We start from the raw sequence: 16,086 nt of genomic DNA, 5'->3' as shown, positions 1-16,086 counted from the left end.
TCTGTTACCAATAACACAAATCACTTTCAGTTCAGGTTCACTGGCACTGTAGACTGCACTGACACATCAAAGGCTAGACAGGGTTCTGGTTTTGTGATGGCAGGGCGTGAGGGGGACAGTGTTAGCAAGCTTGTGAAGCCCCAAAACTCATGTTCATTGTATCAGTGCACTACTGCTGCCAGTTGAATACAGTGTTGCCAGATAGAGAGACGTTTTCCACCGAAATATGACCTTTTTTAAGCCTGACAGCAATTTCAAATCAAACACTGGACTTTTATAGTAGTTTTGAGTATAAGATGCACCTGGAATTTGTAGGCAATTTTTCGAAGAAAAAGTGTCATACTCCATAAAATATGATATACTTTTGTTGTCTCAAAAATATAAGGTCAAATGGATGATGTTTCCTTGTGACTGACACTCTTTGGGTCTCAGTGACCTGTCCTTTTTCCTAACCTTCATGTATCTATTCCTAACTGTTTCCAGATGACACAACTTATATTTCCAAAAGGTAGGGAAGTTCTTGTACATTTGTGAGCATGTGTTGTCAGTACTTGTAGTTTCCTCTCCTGCAGTGAAGTGAAGGACAGCCATTTTGTGTGACAATTTTGAAGTTTCCAGAATGTAAGCACAAGAGCAAAATATATTTTTCTGAACCTTATCTTTGTTTTTTCATCAGAGTTTATGTGTAGTATCTATTTTCCTGTCTGAGGAGGAACAGTGGAAATAATTTCCCGTGTCTAATTTTTGAAAGCTACAAGTAGAGGTTACAATAATATGAAGAATCTTTGTCTTCACATTACATACCTAACTTACTGATCAGTATGACACTTCCTGTGTGCTGATTTGAACTGCGTAAACCATGTTACAAAATACATTTTGTTTGGCTACAGTGTTAGAGGCGTTTTAAGTTTAAATTCATCATGTTTGATGTCAGATATGAAACTAAAAATACTGATTAAGTTCTGACATCCGAAGAAGAATTTTTAACAGCAAGGATTCTTACTACACAGAAGTTAGGTCAGGAAGAAAGTTTACATTTTTTGTTAGTAAACTTTAGCCTAAAAATTTTTTTTTTAAAAAAAGTTTAATTTTTTTTAGAACAGATGACAATCTATCAAGCACGTGACAGATGGGATACCAAATTATTTAAAGATCGCAAGACTAAGATGCAAAGAGTTTTGCAAAAACACTACATAGTACTTTCACCTCATGGAGCTTATAAGCAGTTTTAGCAGACACGGAAATGGGGAAAATAAAAAAATAAAAAACACTTTCATTCATTACACATTTTGTTGGTTTTGAACACACCTTAACGTATGTGTGAAGGTATCATGCCAACTCTGATTATCTGGTGAATGTACTGAAAAATGACACTGAAAAGAGCATTTTTTCCATGAGATGAGGAGTTCCTGGAACATTTAGTCTACTGTCAAATTCATGTATACTATGAACTCATGCACAAAAGCATAGAAACCGTAACTCCACAATAAATGTGGAAGTTGATTGACAAAGAAATAAAATGGAAAAAACTGGATTGATGTTGACAGGCTACAAAAATATGCAGAAGTTAATGGTACCATCGCTGATGTAGTCTCAGAAATTGATAGGCAAATTTTATATTTAATATTTCACTGCTTCATTAAACCTCACAATCTGCTGAATTTGGGATATATGCAAAATGGATCTCCCAAATCTGATGATCTATCGACAGACTTTGTAGATAATGTTTCTCTGATTAATGAAGACAAAAGTCAAAGTGCTCATTCATCACATGAACAAGTACACGCTTCACAGGTTGTGCCTGGATGCCGCAGAAAAATTTTATCCTGCCATCATCATAATGAGATCAACACATGAAACCGTTTCTGTTGCTGTGTTCTCATATAAATTATAGCTGATGTAAAGAAGAAAATCTCGTGTGTCAAAAAAATGACAATTAGTTCAGATGGCTGTGCCTCCCTATTTGAAAACAAGTACACACTATCCAGTTTGTGTTCGAAAATATTTGAAGTGGAAATGGACTGTGATATTCTTTGCTGCATGCATAGTAAAGTTGTGATGGATGCTATTGGTGGTACAATGAGAGGAGTGTGGAACCAGATGAAATACAGAAAACTGTATGCTGGCTGAGCTACAGATTTTTATGAATATGCACAAACTCAGATTCGCGCAGAAAGCATATTTTATGGAACGAGAGAATGGTTTCTGGGCAACTGAGTGATCATAACTTCCATTCAGGTCAAACTTTTTGCTCATATTCAAAATGATCATTATTTACTGCCTTAAGCTATCATAATATTCTTGTCACAACAACCCTGAAGTTTGAAAAAAAAAAAACCATCTCATAACTGAGGATGCAACCCATCAAAGATGTGCTGGGTATTCAGAAGTGTAACATGATTCTTGCTGCACATGTAAAGACAATTGGAACAGAGGCTGGCAAGGATATCCATGTTGGTCTGATATACCCTGGATTGTTTGTCAATGTACATATTTCAAATGAGGAAGACATAAAACAATTTCCATGGAATCTCTGGAAATGGAAAAGCTATGGTAATGTTTTTGAATCCCATTCCCAAGGCTACAATTTATTCACACAACACAAAAGTGGCAGCTCTTTTTGTAAGAATAGAACAAATTTGAACATTAATAAATGACCAATGATTATTCAAAAAAGCAATTGATATTACTTATGTCTTTAGAATTGGGACCTATGACTGCTGCAAGATAAATAAACTATTTTAAATAAGGAAATGAAATATAATGAAAAATTGAGAGAGATGTATGATTTATATATAGTTTTAGTTTTTTAGAGTATCAAGAATTGCGCTACGAATGACACTATTTGTGCGAGCTGTGTGTACAATCTATGGTGTCCCAAATGCAATTAGTTTTTTACTTTTATCTCCAAGATTTCAGGTTTTAGATACAATTACTGCATGCCTAATGTAACATTCCTTATGTACTTGTATTTAAAGGAAGGGAACAATTCAAATAATTTCCGATTTTAAAAAATTCTTTCAGGAGCTATCTTTAATTCCACACAGCCTACAGTGTGAATGCATTATCAATCATTTAGAAAAGGATATGTTACTGTAACAATTAATAAAACTCAACCTTTCATACGTGTGATTGCCCAAGAGGAAACTAGGAATCACTCCTTCCTCTGCTGAATTTTACTTTTGATTCAACTGACCTTTAATGAGTAAGTATACTGTTGAATACCATTAAGATATAATTGTATCTCTATCCACTGCAACTACCATGCCTACTGATCATGAAACAAATTCAAATTATTTCCAACATCAATTGGTGGACTACTGAGTGCCTCAGTCCTTTCTACAATGAACTAAAGAAATTTATTAACTAATTTACAGGTTCTGTCATTTCTTCACTGCATTTGCTTCATACAAAATTACTTTTAAAAGCTATGCTCATTTGTTGATAACCTACAAAATATTTCAATGCATCCTTGGAGTTGTTCATCAAAATTACCTAAACTGATACCTCAGAACAAGAGTAATCAACTTTTATGTTGGATAACTGTCATAACACAACTGACCCACACACTACTACTCAAATATTATGAGAATCAATGGTGCACGAATTATATTAAACTCTCAACAGAGCCACATCCTTTTATGACACAAAATTAAGACTCTTCTGACATTTACTCACATATACCCTCACTTGGGGATCAGAATTGTTTCGAAAGAATGTGAAATTCTTTATAAACTTGACAACCAACAACAATATGATTCATCCTCGAACACTTAGGACACATTCACTGAGTTAATTGTATTGCAAAAGATATGTACAATACCTATCCATGTTTGCAATATCTGTACCCAGACACTGGGCTTAACAGACCAAGTGTAATTTTGAATGTTATACATACTGGTTAGACAGAGACGAAAGGAAACTAAGTTTAGCAGCACAATGAAAGGAAGTTATGCATATGTATCTATTTGCAGTAAATATCAGTTGGTATTTTTCCAGAAGTTTAATACGCACAACAGAAACAAATAAGAGAGACTTTAATAACCAGTGAAATGTTCTCCTTCACTATTTACAGCAGTCTCCCAATGCTGGGGCGACTTTTTCATTCTGTAATTGTAGAAATCATGTTGTTTTATGGCATAGTACTCGTTGACCAAGGTTCAGAGTGCATTTTGATCTGGAAATAAAGTTCTTTGAACGTTGCTCAATAAAGAGCAGAAAAGGGGAAAATCTGAGAGTGCAAGTTCAAGTGAAGAAGGGGGGTGTGCAATAGTTCAAACCCCCAACTCCTGTATACTGTTTTTTGTAAGTCTAGCAAATTGTTGGCAGGTGTTATCATGGAGTAGCGACTTCTTGGTCATTGTTCTTGTACTGCATCTGCAAAACATGTTGAGTTATTGACAATAAATGTCAACAGTAATCAGTGGTTACATGTTGAGGAAGCAATTCATAGTAAACCACTTTGTCCCTGTCCCACCAGATGTACAACAATGTTTCTGGCTGCCTCCACTAGTTACCCTCTATTGATCCCTTAGAGATGAACATGTCCACAGTGCCTCAATTCCTCTACTTGGCACTCCACTTTCTAGTGACCACCATCCCACTCAGTATCTCCAGACGACAAAATGACAATGTGTAAACTCAAATACAACAATGAACTACAAATAAAAAATAGCTATTGGTAAAAAAAACCTCAGCAACTGGAATATCAACGTGCAAAATGGAAGTGCTATCAACTTACGCACCAGCCTAATATTTAGAAAAACTGAAAAAGTATCAGGCCATGAAAACAATTTCTTAACAGTTGCTGAAAACATTTGAGGAGAAAAAATGACTATTGAAATTAGATCCATCAGACTCAGTCAGGAAGTGTATACTCAACCAGACATCAGTTTCATCAGGTGAATGGTCAAATCAATCACAAGAATCGTCTGGTGACAGAAGCAGAAATTCTTCTTGTTATGATCGTAACAATCTAATTACTAAAATATTGTGCTGACTTTATAGAATGAGAAATATGCAGTACAAGTGGAGAAAACTTATTGGCATCAAATTAAACTCGTGATATCCTTTACTTGAGAAACTACATTGTTATGGTGTTAAAAGAATTATACTCACAAGAACTGAATCTTAGCTTAGCAACAAAAAACTGGGTCTTATTAACAAACGATACCCTGGGAGGAAAACTGAATATAGAATGGGGAAAAATTACATATGATGTCCCACTGGGCTCAGCATTTGACTTAACCTGACCCACATTAATGTAGTGCTAACCCCAATGGAGGAGCCTTCAAAATCTGCTATGTTTGTTGATGACACAAGTACACTAAAAACTGACAAACTCATTCAAACTAGAAACAGCCAGGTGAATAATGAAACATACCTGAAACTGGTTTACAGGAAACAGAACAAAAATTCAACCTTTATACTTACAAAACCACACATCGTGCAATTCCATACAAATCCGAAAGACTCATAGATACAAGGAGATATCAATAACAGACACTGAATGAGAATACATGAGCGAAGTTCTTGGACATTCAGATTGATAATACACTACTGGCCATTAAAATTCCAACACCAAGAAGAAATGCAGATGATACACAGGTATTCTTTGGACAAGCATATTATACTACAACTGACATGTGATTACATTTTCACGCAATTTGGGTGCATAGATCCTGAGAAATCAGTACCCCGAACAACCAGCTCTGGCCATAATAACAGCCTTGATACACCTGGGCATTGAGTCAAACAGAGCTTGGATGGCATGTACAGGTACAGCTGCCCATGCAGCTTCAACACAATACCACAATTCATCAAGAGTTGTGACTGGCGTATTGTGACGAGCCAGTTGCTCGGCCACCATGGACCAGACGTTTTCAATTGGTGGGAGATCTGGAGAATGTGCTGCCCAAGGCAGTAGTCGAACATTTTCTGTATCCAGAAAGGCCCCTACAGGACCTGCAACATGCAGTCGTCCATTATCCCGCTGAAATGTAGGGTTTCACAGGGAGCCACGGGTCGTAACACATCTGAAATGTAACGGCCACTGTTGAAAGTGCCGTCAATGCGAACAAGAGGTGACCGAGACGTGTAACTAGTGGCACCCCATACCATCACGCTGGGTGATACGACAGTATGGCGATGACGAATACACGCTTCCAATGTGCGTTCACCGCGATGTTGCCAAACACAGATGTGACCATCATGATGCTGTAAACAGAACCTGGATTCATCCGAAAAAATGACGTTTTGTCATTTGTAAACCCAGGTTCGTCATTGAGTACACCATCGCAGGCGCTCCTGTCTGTGATGCAGCATCAAGGGTAATCGCAGCCATGGTATCTGAGATGACAGTCCATGCTGCTTCAAATGTCATCTAACTGTTTGTCCAGATGGTGGTTGTCTTGCAAACGTTCCCATCTGTTGACTCAGGGATCGAGACGTGGCTGTATGATCCGTTACAGCCATGCAGATAAGATGCCTGTCATCTCGACTGCTAGTGATATGAGGACATTGGGATCCTCCTGAACCCACTGATCCCATATTCTGCTAACAGTCATTGTATCTCGACCAATGCGAGCAGCAATGTCGTGATATGATGAACCGCAATCGCAATAGGCTACAATCCGTTCTTTATCAAAGTTGGAAATGTAATAGTACGCATTTTTCCTCCTTACATGAGGCATCACAACAACGTTTCATCAGGCAACACTCGTCAACTGCTGTTTGTGTATGAGAAATCGGTTGGAAACTTTCCTCATGTCAGCACATTGTAGGTGTCGCCACTGGTGCCAACGTTGTGTTAATGCTCTGAAAAGCTAATAATTTCCATTTCACATCATCTTCTTCCTGTCGGTTAAATTTCACGTCTGTAGCACGTCATCTTCGTGGTGTAGCAATTTTAATGGCCAGTAGCGTAAATTAAGCAGACACCAGCATGAGAATAATTTAACCAAAAAGCTAGTATCTCTCTGCCTTGCAATTATAAATGTTCCTCCAGAGTGTCACCTTGCAGGAATGCTTCCTAGCATGCTTCCAATCAGTACTATCCTATACGATAATCTTATAGGGCATAGCAACTATGAACAAAAAGTATGTATCCTACAGACACTTCTAGTAGGATTGTGATGTGATGTTAAACAACTGAACACCTTGCATAAACCTCTTCATTGATCTAGGGCATCTTGAACCTATGTGTCACTAGGGCACACTCTATTGGTTTCTACATTAAATAACATATAAATATTTTATTTATTTCTAGTTGGCTGCCCCAAAAGATAATTCCAAAAACAAGTGAAAATCCAAAAGAAGTCATCATAATTGCCTTTAGGTGAGTTATGCTGAGTGGATTAGCTGGACAAGTTTACCAATTTCTTGACCCCACTTCAATTTGAAATCCAAGCAGACACCAAGGAATTGTATGCAGTATGTTTCATTTAGTGTATGACCAAATGTGTACTACTTCCAGCAGGTCATTTCTCATTGCTTTAAAACGTATAAAATGAGTCATTGAGGGATAAGAGTTGAACAGATTGCTGCAAAATTAATAAGGGTAATGTGCTGTGCAATACAGGACAGGAAGCTTGTTGGTAGTGATCATTACTTATTATCCAACTCATGTAATGTGATGAACAGGTTAGTGAGATTAACACTGAACTTAATCTGAAGAATAGGGAATTCTTTAACAAACTGAAGAAAGTAGACGATATTAGAAAACACATAAATGGACCAAAAACAGCAGAGACGGAAAATTACAGAAATATAATTTTTCTTCTGGATGGTGTACCACTGCATTGGAACCTTCACAAAAGAGCACTTCTGAACATTAAGCTGCCTGAGGAATTTATCAGCTATGAGGGGCTGCAGGTCTCACAACATGGTATCTTTTTTAGTTGTGGGAGATCGTAAAAGGCTCCACCTAGTTGTCTCCTCTTCCAACTACTTTGGATGAACTATGATGCTACATGGGAACAGCAGTGAGTTTCCTAAAGTGACATGCTTGCAACTGCTTGGATCAAGTCTATTGCCTGGATGCTTAAAGGCATTGAAAAGAAATTTGATATTTGTGATCAGTAAATGATGAATCTGATCCTAAGCACAGCTGTGAAAGGCACCTGAATGTTGTATGTGCATCCATATAAATCATACACAACGGGAAAATCATACAGTTCCTTTGTAAATAAAGGCTTTGCAGGTATGTAATGAGGCACAAATTTTACTCCGATTCTGTATCTTTATTTATGGCAAAGTTATAGCCTTGTCAAATCTGATGATTTTAAACACCGTGAGGAACTGCTTATGTAGGCATAATTTGTTTTCAGTACAATATAACCTTAATTTGTCTTGATGGGTTGCATTTATTATTGAATGTTTCAGTATTTTTTTCATAAAATTAAGTTTTCTTTCATCACTGTAACCTCTGCTCTGGCTAGAGATGGGGTATGAAGGTTATTAGTTTGTTCATTCTTTGTTTTACACATTGCATTCCATAAATGAAGAAGTGGATGGAAGTGGGGTGAGCCAGGCTGCAAATCTTAAGGCAGAAGCTCCCACAGGAATTTACCTCTGAAGTATACTGACAACCAGCTGTTTGTGACTAGTGCTAATCTACTCACACTATTACTTAATGGAACTGCTAACAGATTATTTTCTATGTATATGTACACTTACTACCATGAAAAATATTACTGTTTCCCCTACTACATTAGTCAGCTACTTATTTTACTTAATATCTCCACATACATCAATACTCCACTATTCACCTAATGCTGCATGGCAAAGGGTCCCCCATAACCCTGTGGGTCATTTCCTTTCCCACTCACCTCACAAACCTTTGTGCCTCCATATCAGTCCTGATTTCTCATACTTTATTTTCATAGTCCGTATGTGCAAAGCATGTTGGAAACAACAGAATCATTTGGCAGTCAGCTTCAAATGGCTGTTCTCTAAATTATCTCAATAGTGTTACTTGAAAGATTATCACCTGCCCATCAGGGATTCCCATTTGAGTTCCTGAAGCATCTCCACAACACTTGTGGGTTGTTTGAACCTACCAGTAACAGCCTGTCTCTGGATTGCTTCTCGAATAAACAATTAATACACCTTTACACAGAAATTATATCAGCTGTCTACTTACTGTCGAAGTCAAAACCCATTCAACACAAAAACTAAAGTGAAACTTGCATCCTTGATTCAAAATATTCTGTTGAGCACAAGAGTGACTAATAAGTTAGTACTGAACTCTGTTTTAGATACATGATATCTGCTGGAAACTAAATATTCTTGTTCATCCACTCTACAACCAATCAAAACAGCAAAATTATGCCCTAATACTCTACACACACAATACAAAGGAACCCAGCTCACTGAATGAAAAATATACCCATGCTTAATTACGTATTCATTCCATATGCATTCATTCAAATGACTCTGCACGACACTGCACGCTCTCATCTCATCCCATAGCTCACTACTTCTTTGCAATGTCACTGCACTGTATAACACCTTATTCTGAAATTAGCTGTATTCTAATGGAACTGGCTAAAGGTTTTAACACTCCCAGTTATCTGAACATACAACAGTCTGACACTCAACGTGTTCTCTAATTAGACACTGCATAGTCCTTCAGGGTTCCTTCCCAGGACACCTGATCCCAACGCACATTTTTGCCATCCACTTTCCCTTATGATACTTGATGGTTCAAAAAGATGATTCTCCCATCTCAATAATCACATCTCCGAATCTCAATTTTCCGTAACTTCATTAAAGCTGACTAAATTTCACTACATGAGAAAAATCAGCCATCAGCACTCTATTTCCTTAACTGTACCATGCAACGAGTGGATGAAACATACGTAACCAGGATTTCCAATAAAAATTTCTGAGACTACATCTTACATTTCTAAAATTATGTGCCATTACAAACCAACCTTCCCTTTCAGTTTTTCAAGCACTACCACATCAGCCCATCATGACATTTAGCTGATGGAACCTTAATGTAGGACATGGGCTTTCAACTATTAGCACATACATATTGGTCTGAAAGATCACCAAACCTTCACAGAAATTCAAACAACCGATAATTAATGTTTAACAGCATGCAAGTGATAAAAAGCACTGCAATGTCTTGATTCCTACATCTAATCTCATGACTTAATTCACTAGGTAATAGGTCTCATACTATTATCTTTCTAATACTATCTTCACATATGACAGCAATTACAATCACAAAAATCTTTAAACACAGGCAAATCATAATATTCAATGAATGCATATCAAAATTAAGCCTGGCAAACAAATTTCTGATGTAGGAAGCAGTTGGGACAGGTTTACAGGAAAGATCGACAGTGGGCACTGTAAATGAGATACCTAGGAGTACAGTAACCAAGACTTGCTCAAGATTCTCACGCAATTACCAACTATAATTTCGAGTTACACAATTAATAAACAATCTTGTTGGCCATGTGCCAGTATAAAAATAATCAGCCCTATTTTTCTGCATTATTATTAAGCATTTTATGCTCACGAGACCACAAAAATTTCATGTCACTCCAGCTGACAGCTAAGGTGTTCACTGCACAGCTGTATGTGCTACTCAGGATCACTTATGGTGACACATCCTATTCATAGATTTGCTCAGATGTCTAGCACTATTTAATCTAAGTTATGCATTTTCAAAGTAACAAGTGCGGTACACATCAGTGATTTCAGTGCCAACAATATGACATGGTTTTCTAGGCCACACAACTAGCCACACACTGTTCTACACACTTGCATCGGGAGCAACACTCCATGAAGGAGACACTATCTCTGCACCTCTGGCCCTGATGCCATGGAGGCATCTTGTACTACATGATCTCTTGCGCTGCATATGAAGGCCAGTATTGCCGTTTATATTTTCATGGTAAGTGGTCACCAAATACAATCAAGCTGTTTTGACAACTACAGCTATGCTCTTCAACACCCTACAGTTCATTGTGTTGGCCAAGCTCCTCATTTGCACAAGTGTGGTGTTCTCATTTATTTAAAACCCTTCTTGTGGAACAACACTACTATTATTTCACTTACCATCCTTACCCCCCCATTAACCATGGACCTTGCCATTGGTGGGGAGGCTTGCGTGCCTCAGCGATACAGATGGCCGTACCGTAGGTGCAACCACAACGGAGGGGTATCTGTTGAGAGGCCAGACAAACATGTGGTTTCTGAAGAGGGGCTGTGCCCCTGCAACAGCATTTTCAGTAGTTGCAGGGGCAACAGTCTGGATGATTGACTGATCTGGCCTTGTAACATTAACCAAAACGGCCTTGCTGTGCTGGTGCTGTGAACGGCTGAAAGCAAGGTGAAACTACAGCCGTAATTTTTCCTGAGGGCATGCAGCTTTACTGTATGGTTAAATGATGATGGCGTCCTCTTGGGTAAAATATTCCGGAGGTAAAATAGTCCCCCATTTGGATCTCTGGGCGGGGACTACTCAAGAGGACGTCGTTATCAGGAGAAAGAAAACTGGCACTCTACGGATCGGAGCGTGGAATGTCAGAACCCTTAATCGGGCAGCTAGGTTAGAAAATTTAAAAAGGGAAATGGATAAGTTAAAGTTGGATAGTGGGAATTAGTGAAGTGCGGTGGCAGGAGGAACAAGACTTTTGGTCAGGTGATTACAGGGTTATAAATACAAAATCAAATAGGGGTAATGCAGGAGTAGGTTTAATAATGAATAAAAAAATAGGAGTGCGGGTTAGCTACTACAAACAGCATAGTGAACACATTATTGTGGCCAAGATACACACAAAGCCCATGCCTACTGCAGTAGTACAAGTTTATACGCCAACTAGCTCTGCGGATGATGAAGAAATTGATGAAATGTATGACGAGATAAAAGAAATTATTCAGGTAGTGAAGGGAGACGAAAATTTAATAGTCATGGGTGACTGGAATTCGTCAATAGGAAAAGGGAGAGAAGGAAACATAGTAGGTGAATATGGATTCGGGGGAAGAAATGAAAGAGGAAGCAGCCTTGTAGAATTTTGCACAGAGCATAACTTAATCATAGCTAACACTTGGTTCAAGAATCATAAAAGAAGGTTGTATACCTAGAAGAATCCTGGAGATACTAAAAGGTATCAGATAGATTATATAATGGTAAGACAGAGATTTAGGAAACAGGTTTTAAATTGTAAGATATTTCCAGGGGCAGATGTGGATTCTGACCACAATCTATTGGTTATGAACTGCAGATTGAAACTGAAGAAACTGCAAAAAGGTGGGAATTTAAGGAGATGGGACCTGGATAAACTGAAAGAACCAGAGGTTGTAGAGAGTCTCAGGGAGAGCATAAGGGAACAATTGACAGGAATGGGGGAAAGAAATACAGTAGAAGAAGAATGGGTAGCTCTGAGGGATGAAGTAGTGAAGGCAGCAGACGATCAAGTAGGTAAAAAGACGAGGGCTAATAGAAATCCTTGGTTAACAGAAGAAATATTGAATTTAATTGATGAAAGGAGAAAATATAAAATTGCAGTGAATGAAGCAGGCAAAAAGGAATACAAACGTCTCAAAAATGAGATTGACAGGAAGTGCAAAATGGCTAAGCAGGACAAATGTAAGGATGTAGAGGCTTGTCTCACTAGGGGTAAGACAGATACTGCCTACAGGAAAATTAAGGAGACCTTTGGAGAGAAGAGAACCACTTGTATGAATATCAAGAGCTCAGATGGCAACCCAGTTCTAGGCAAAGAAGGGAAGGCAGAAAGGTGGAAGGAGTATATAGAGGGTTTATATACAAGGGCGATGTACTTGAGGACAATATTATGGAAATGGAAGAGGATGTAGATGAAGACGAAATGGGAGATAAGGTACTGCGTGAAGAGTTTGACAGAGCACTGAAAGACCTGAGTCGAAACAAGGCCCCAGGATTAGACAACATTCCATTAGAACTACTGATGGCCTTGGGATAGCCAGTCATGACAAAACTCTACCATCTGGTGAGCAAGATGTATGAGACAGGCGAAATACCCTCAGACTTCAAGAAGAATATGATAATTCCAATCCCAAAGAAAGCAGGTGTTGACAGATGTGAAAATTACCGAACTATCAGTTTAATAAGTCACAGCTGCAACACACTAACGCGAATTCTTTACAGACGAATGGAAAAACTGGTAGAAGCGGACCTCGGGGAAGATCAGTTTGGATTCCGTAGAAATGTTGGAACACGTGAGGCAATACTAACCTTACGACTTATCTTAGAAGAAAGATTAAGAAAAGGCAAACCTATGTTTCTAGCATTTGTAGACTTAGAGAAAGCTTTTGACAATGTTAACTGGAATACTCTGTTTCAAATTCTGAAGGTGGCAGGGGTAAAATACAGGGAGCGAAAGGCTATTTACAATTTGTACAGAAACCAGATGGCAGTTATAAGAGTCGAGGGGTATGAAAGGGAAGCAGTGGTTGGGAAGGGAGTGAGACAGGGTTGAAGCCTATCCCCGATGTTATTCAATCTGTATATTGAGCAAGCAGTAAAGGAAACAAAAGAAAAATTGGGAGTAGGTATTAAAATTCATGGAGAGGAAGTAAAAACTTTGAGGTTCGCTGATGACATTGTAATTCTGTCAGAGATAGCAAAGGACTTGGAAGAGCAGGTGACCGGAATGGACAGTGTCTTGAAAGGAGAATATAAGATGAACATCAACAAAAGCAAAACGAGGATAATGTAATGTAGTCAAATTAAATCGGGTGATGCTGAGGGAATTAGATTAGGAAATGAGACACTTAAAGTAGTAAAGGAGTTTTGCTATTTAGGGAGTAAAATAACTGATGATGGTCGAAGTAGAGAGGATATAAAATGTAGACTGGCAATGGCAAGGAAAGCGTTTCTGAAGAAGAGAAATTTGTTAACATCGAGTATAGATTTAAGTGTCAGGAAGCCGTTTCTGAAAGTATTTGTATCGAGTGTAGCCATGTACGGAAGTGAAACATGGACGATAACTAGTTTGGACAAGAAGAGAATTGAAGCTTTCGAAATGTGGTGCTACAGAAGAATGCTGAAGATAAGGTGGGTAGATCATGTAACTAATGAGAAGGTATTGAATAGGATTGGGGAGAAGAGAAGTTTGTGGCACAACTTGACTAGAAGAAGGGATCAGTTGGTAGGACATGTTCTGAGGCATCAAGGGATCACAAATTTAGCACTGGAGGGCAGCGTGGACGGTAAAAATCGTAGAGGGAGACCAAGAGATGAATACACTAAGCAGATTCAGAAGGATGTAGGTTGCAGTAGGTACTGGGAGATGAAGAAGCTAGCGCAGGATAGAGTAGTATGGAGAGCTGCATCAAACCAGTCTCAGGATTGAAGACCACAACAACAACCATCCTGTCTACTTGTAATGCCAATGCATCCCTTTAATTTGTTTAAAATGGCATAATGTGAGTCTGTGTGACATTAAGTCTTGGCCTGTTAGCTGTGAATCAGCTATACTCCTTTACATTCTGCCAGAACTGCCCCCAGTATGATAGTTTGGTTCCTTGATCTGTGTGCTTGTATTATCACCAAACATTTCAGTGCCTGAAGAATCCTTTATAACTACAGCAAGTTTGTTTATGAACAATGAGATCGAGAGAGCCAGTAACTAACCTTCTGCAACTGTGCGTTGAATGTTCCCCCCCTCTTTCTCTAATTTTAAACCCTGTGACATTTTTATCAATGTTAACATCGCTTTCCCTTAGCAGCGTCATAAAGTGTATTCAAAAAATTAATCTTTCTTTTTTAGATCATCCAGGACTCAAATGTTGAGGTCATACATGGCTTCATCTGTGAACAATCATTCACCAAAAGCCATACAGAGTTTTTCTATAGTTGAAAAATATATAGCTAATACAACAGGTACCACACAAGCTGCCACAATATGTACAGGTTGTGGAAAAAGCATCAGGGCTGATTTACAACACACAAATTTTATCTCTTTTTTTCCAAAACCCAAAAAAGTTTTAGGACAAACTGAAGAATAACTATGATTCACAAAAAAGGTAAGACCAGCCACTGTTCTTTTGAATTGTATTGATCAGGATTTATTGAAAGGAGGAATGTTTCTCAAGTGACCTATGCTATTAGAACTTCCACTTCATCTAAATGTGAATTTTGTGTCCATCACACACAGCCATTATAAAATATAGTTGACATCAACAAGGGCTACAGAAAACAGGATTATACCAACCACCAGTCCCCATCCACTTCTATTTACAACAGTCAGCATGTAAAAGGTGATGTGGAAGTTAAGTGGACGAGAACAAAAATACTCTAGAAATGTGAACAGCAACAAGTTCCAGGAAACTGACACACTGTGCCAATTCCACTGCAATGCATCCTTTATTCTACACTATTAACAGACGACTTTTTACTTGACTACATGCAATACATCAGAGATGTGAATACTTACAATATTCTCAGTTACATTCATTTCCAAATTTAGTTCAGGATCCTCCTTGATAAAATCAGTGGGCCATGATATTCCCAATGGATCTTTAACAGACTGAAAGAAGAAAACAATCTGCGAATTATAGCTGCTTATTAACTTCTGTATGTATGACACAGGTCTCAATATTCCTTTCTTATGAATATCATCCAACTTTGCACAGATTCCTATCACTTGGGACGAGAGTCAGAATGCATCCAAATCAGTTCTAACATCTCTGATTATGCTAACAGCCATTGAGTAATATTTATATTGATATGCTTTCACTTCCTATTCCTGTCACATAATCCACTCTGATTTCAGAGGCACCATGGCCTGCTCTATCGGGTGGTCGTACTCCCATATACAAACTGGATACACGTGTGTGGCAACATTTCAAAATTACACTCAGATAATATAGAGATGCAAATAATCTTCCAGCAGTAAACCCATTAACAAGAGGACATTTTGGCCATTAATCAAATGAATATGGCATTCCACACATTATCGTCAAAATTGACCAAAGTTAATGCTATTTACACAGCTTCTTGCTCTGTCAACATGTATTTTCAGTGCCTGCTCCTTAGGAAACAATGCAAACTTAGGTCATGTGTACGGGAGGAAAATCATAAGG

At 38.2% G+C, this 16,086-nt stretch overlaps 1 protein-coding gene across 1 annotated transcript in view; it reads right to left on the bottom strand.

Moving 5' to 3' along the window:
* The window catches only part of LOC124553890 (zinc finger protein 708-like), a 117,093-nt gene that overhangs the window by 46,897 nt on the left and 54,110 nt on the right, over positions 1-16,086 (bottom strand). The window contains exon 4 of the mRNA XM_047127906.1: positions 15,438-15,530. Coding sequence (XP_046983862.1) covers positions 15,438-15,530 — 93 coding nt within the window. The remainder of the gene's footprint in view (positions 1-15,437; positions 15,531-16,086) is intronic.

Source organism: Schistocerca americana, chromosome 11 (genome assembly GCF_021461395.2).
Source record: "Schistocerca americana isolate TAMUIC-IGC-003095 chromosome 11, iqSchAmer2.1, whole genome shotgun sequence".
Taxonomy (NCBI): Eukaryota; Metazoa; Arthropoda; class Insecta; order Orthoptera; family Acrididae; genus Schistocerca; species Schistocerca americana.
Note: the sequence above shows the minus strand (reverse complement) of the source record. Positions and strands in the feature narration are given on the sequence as shown.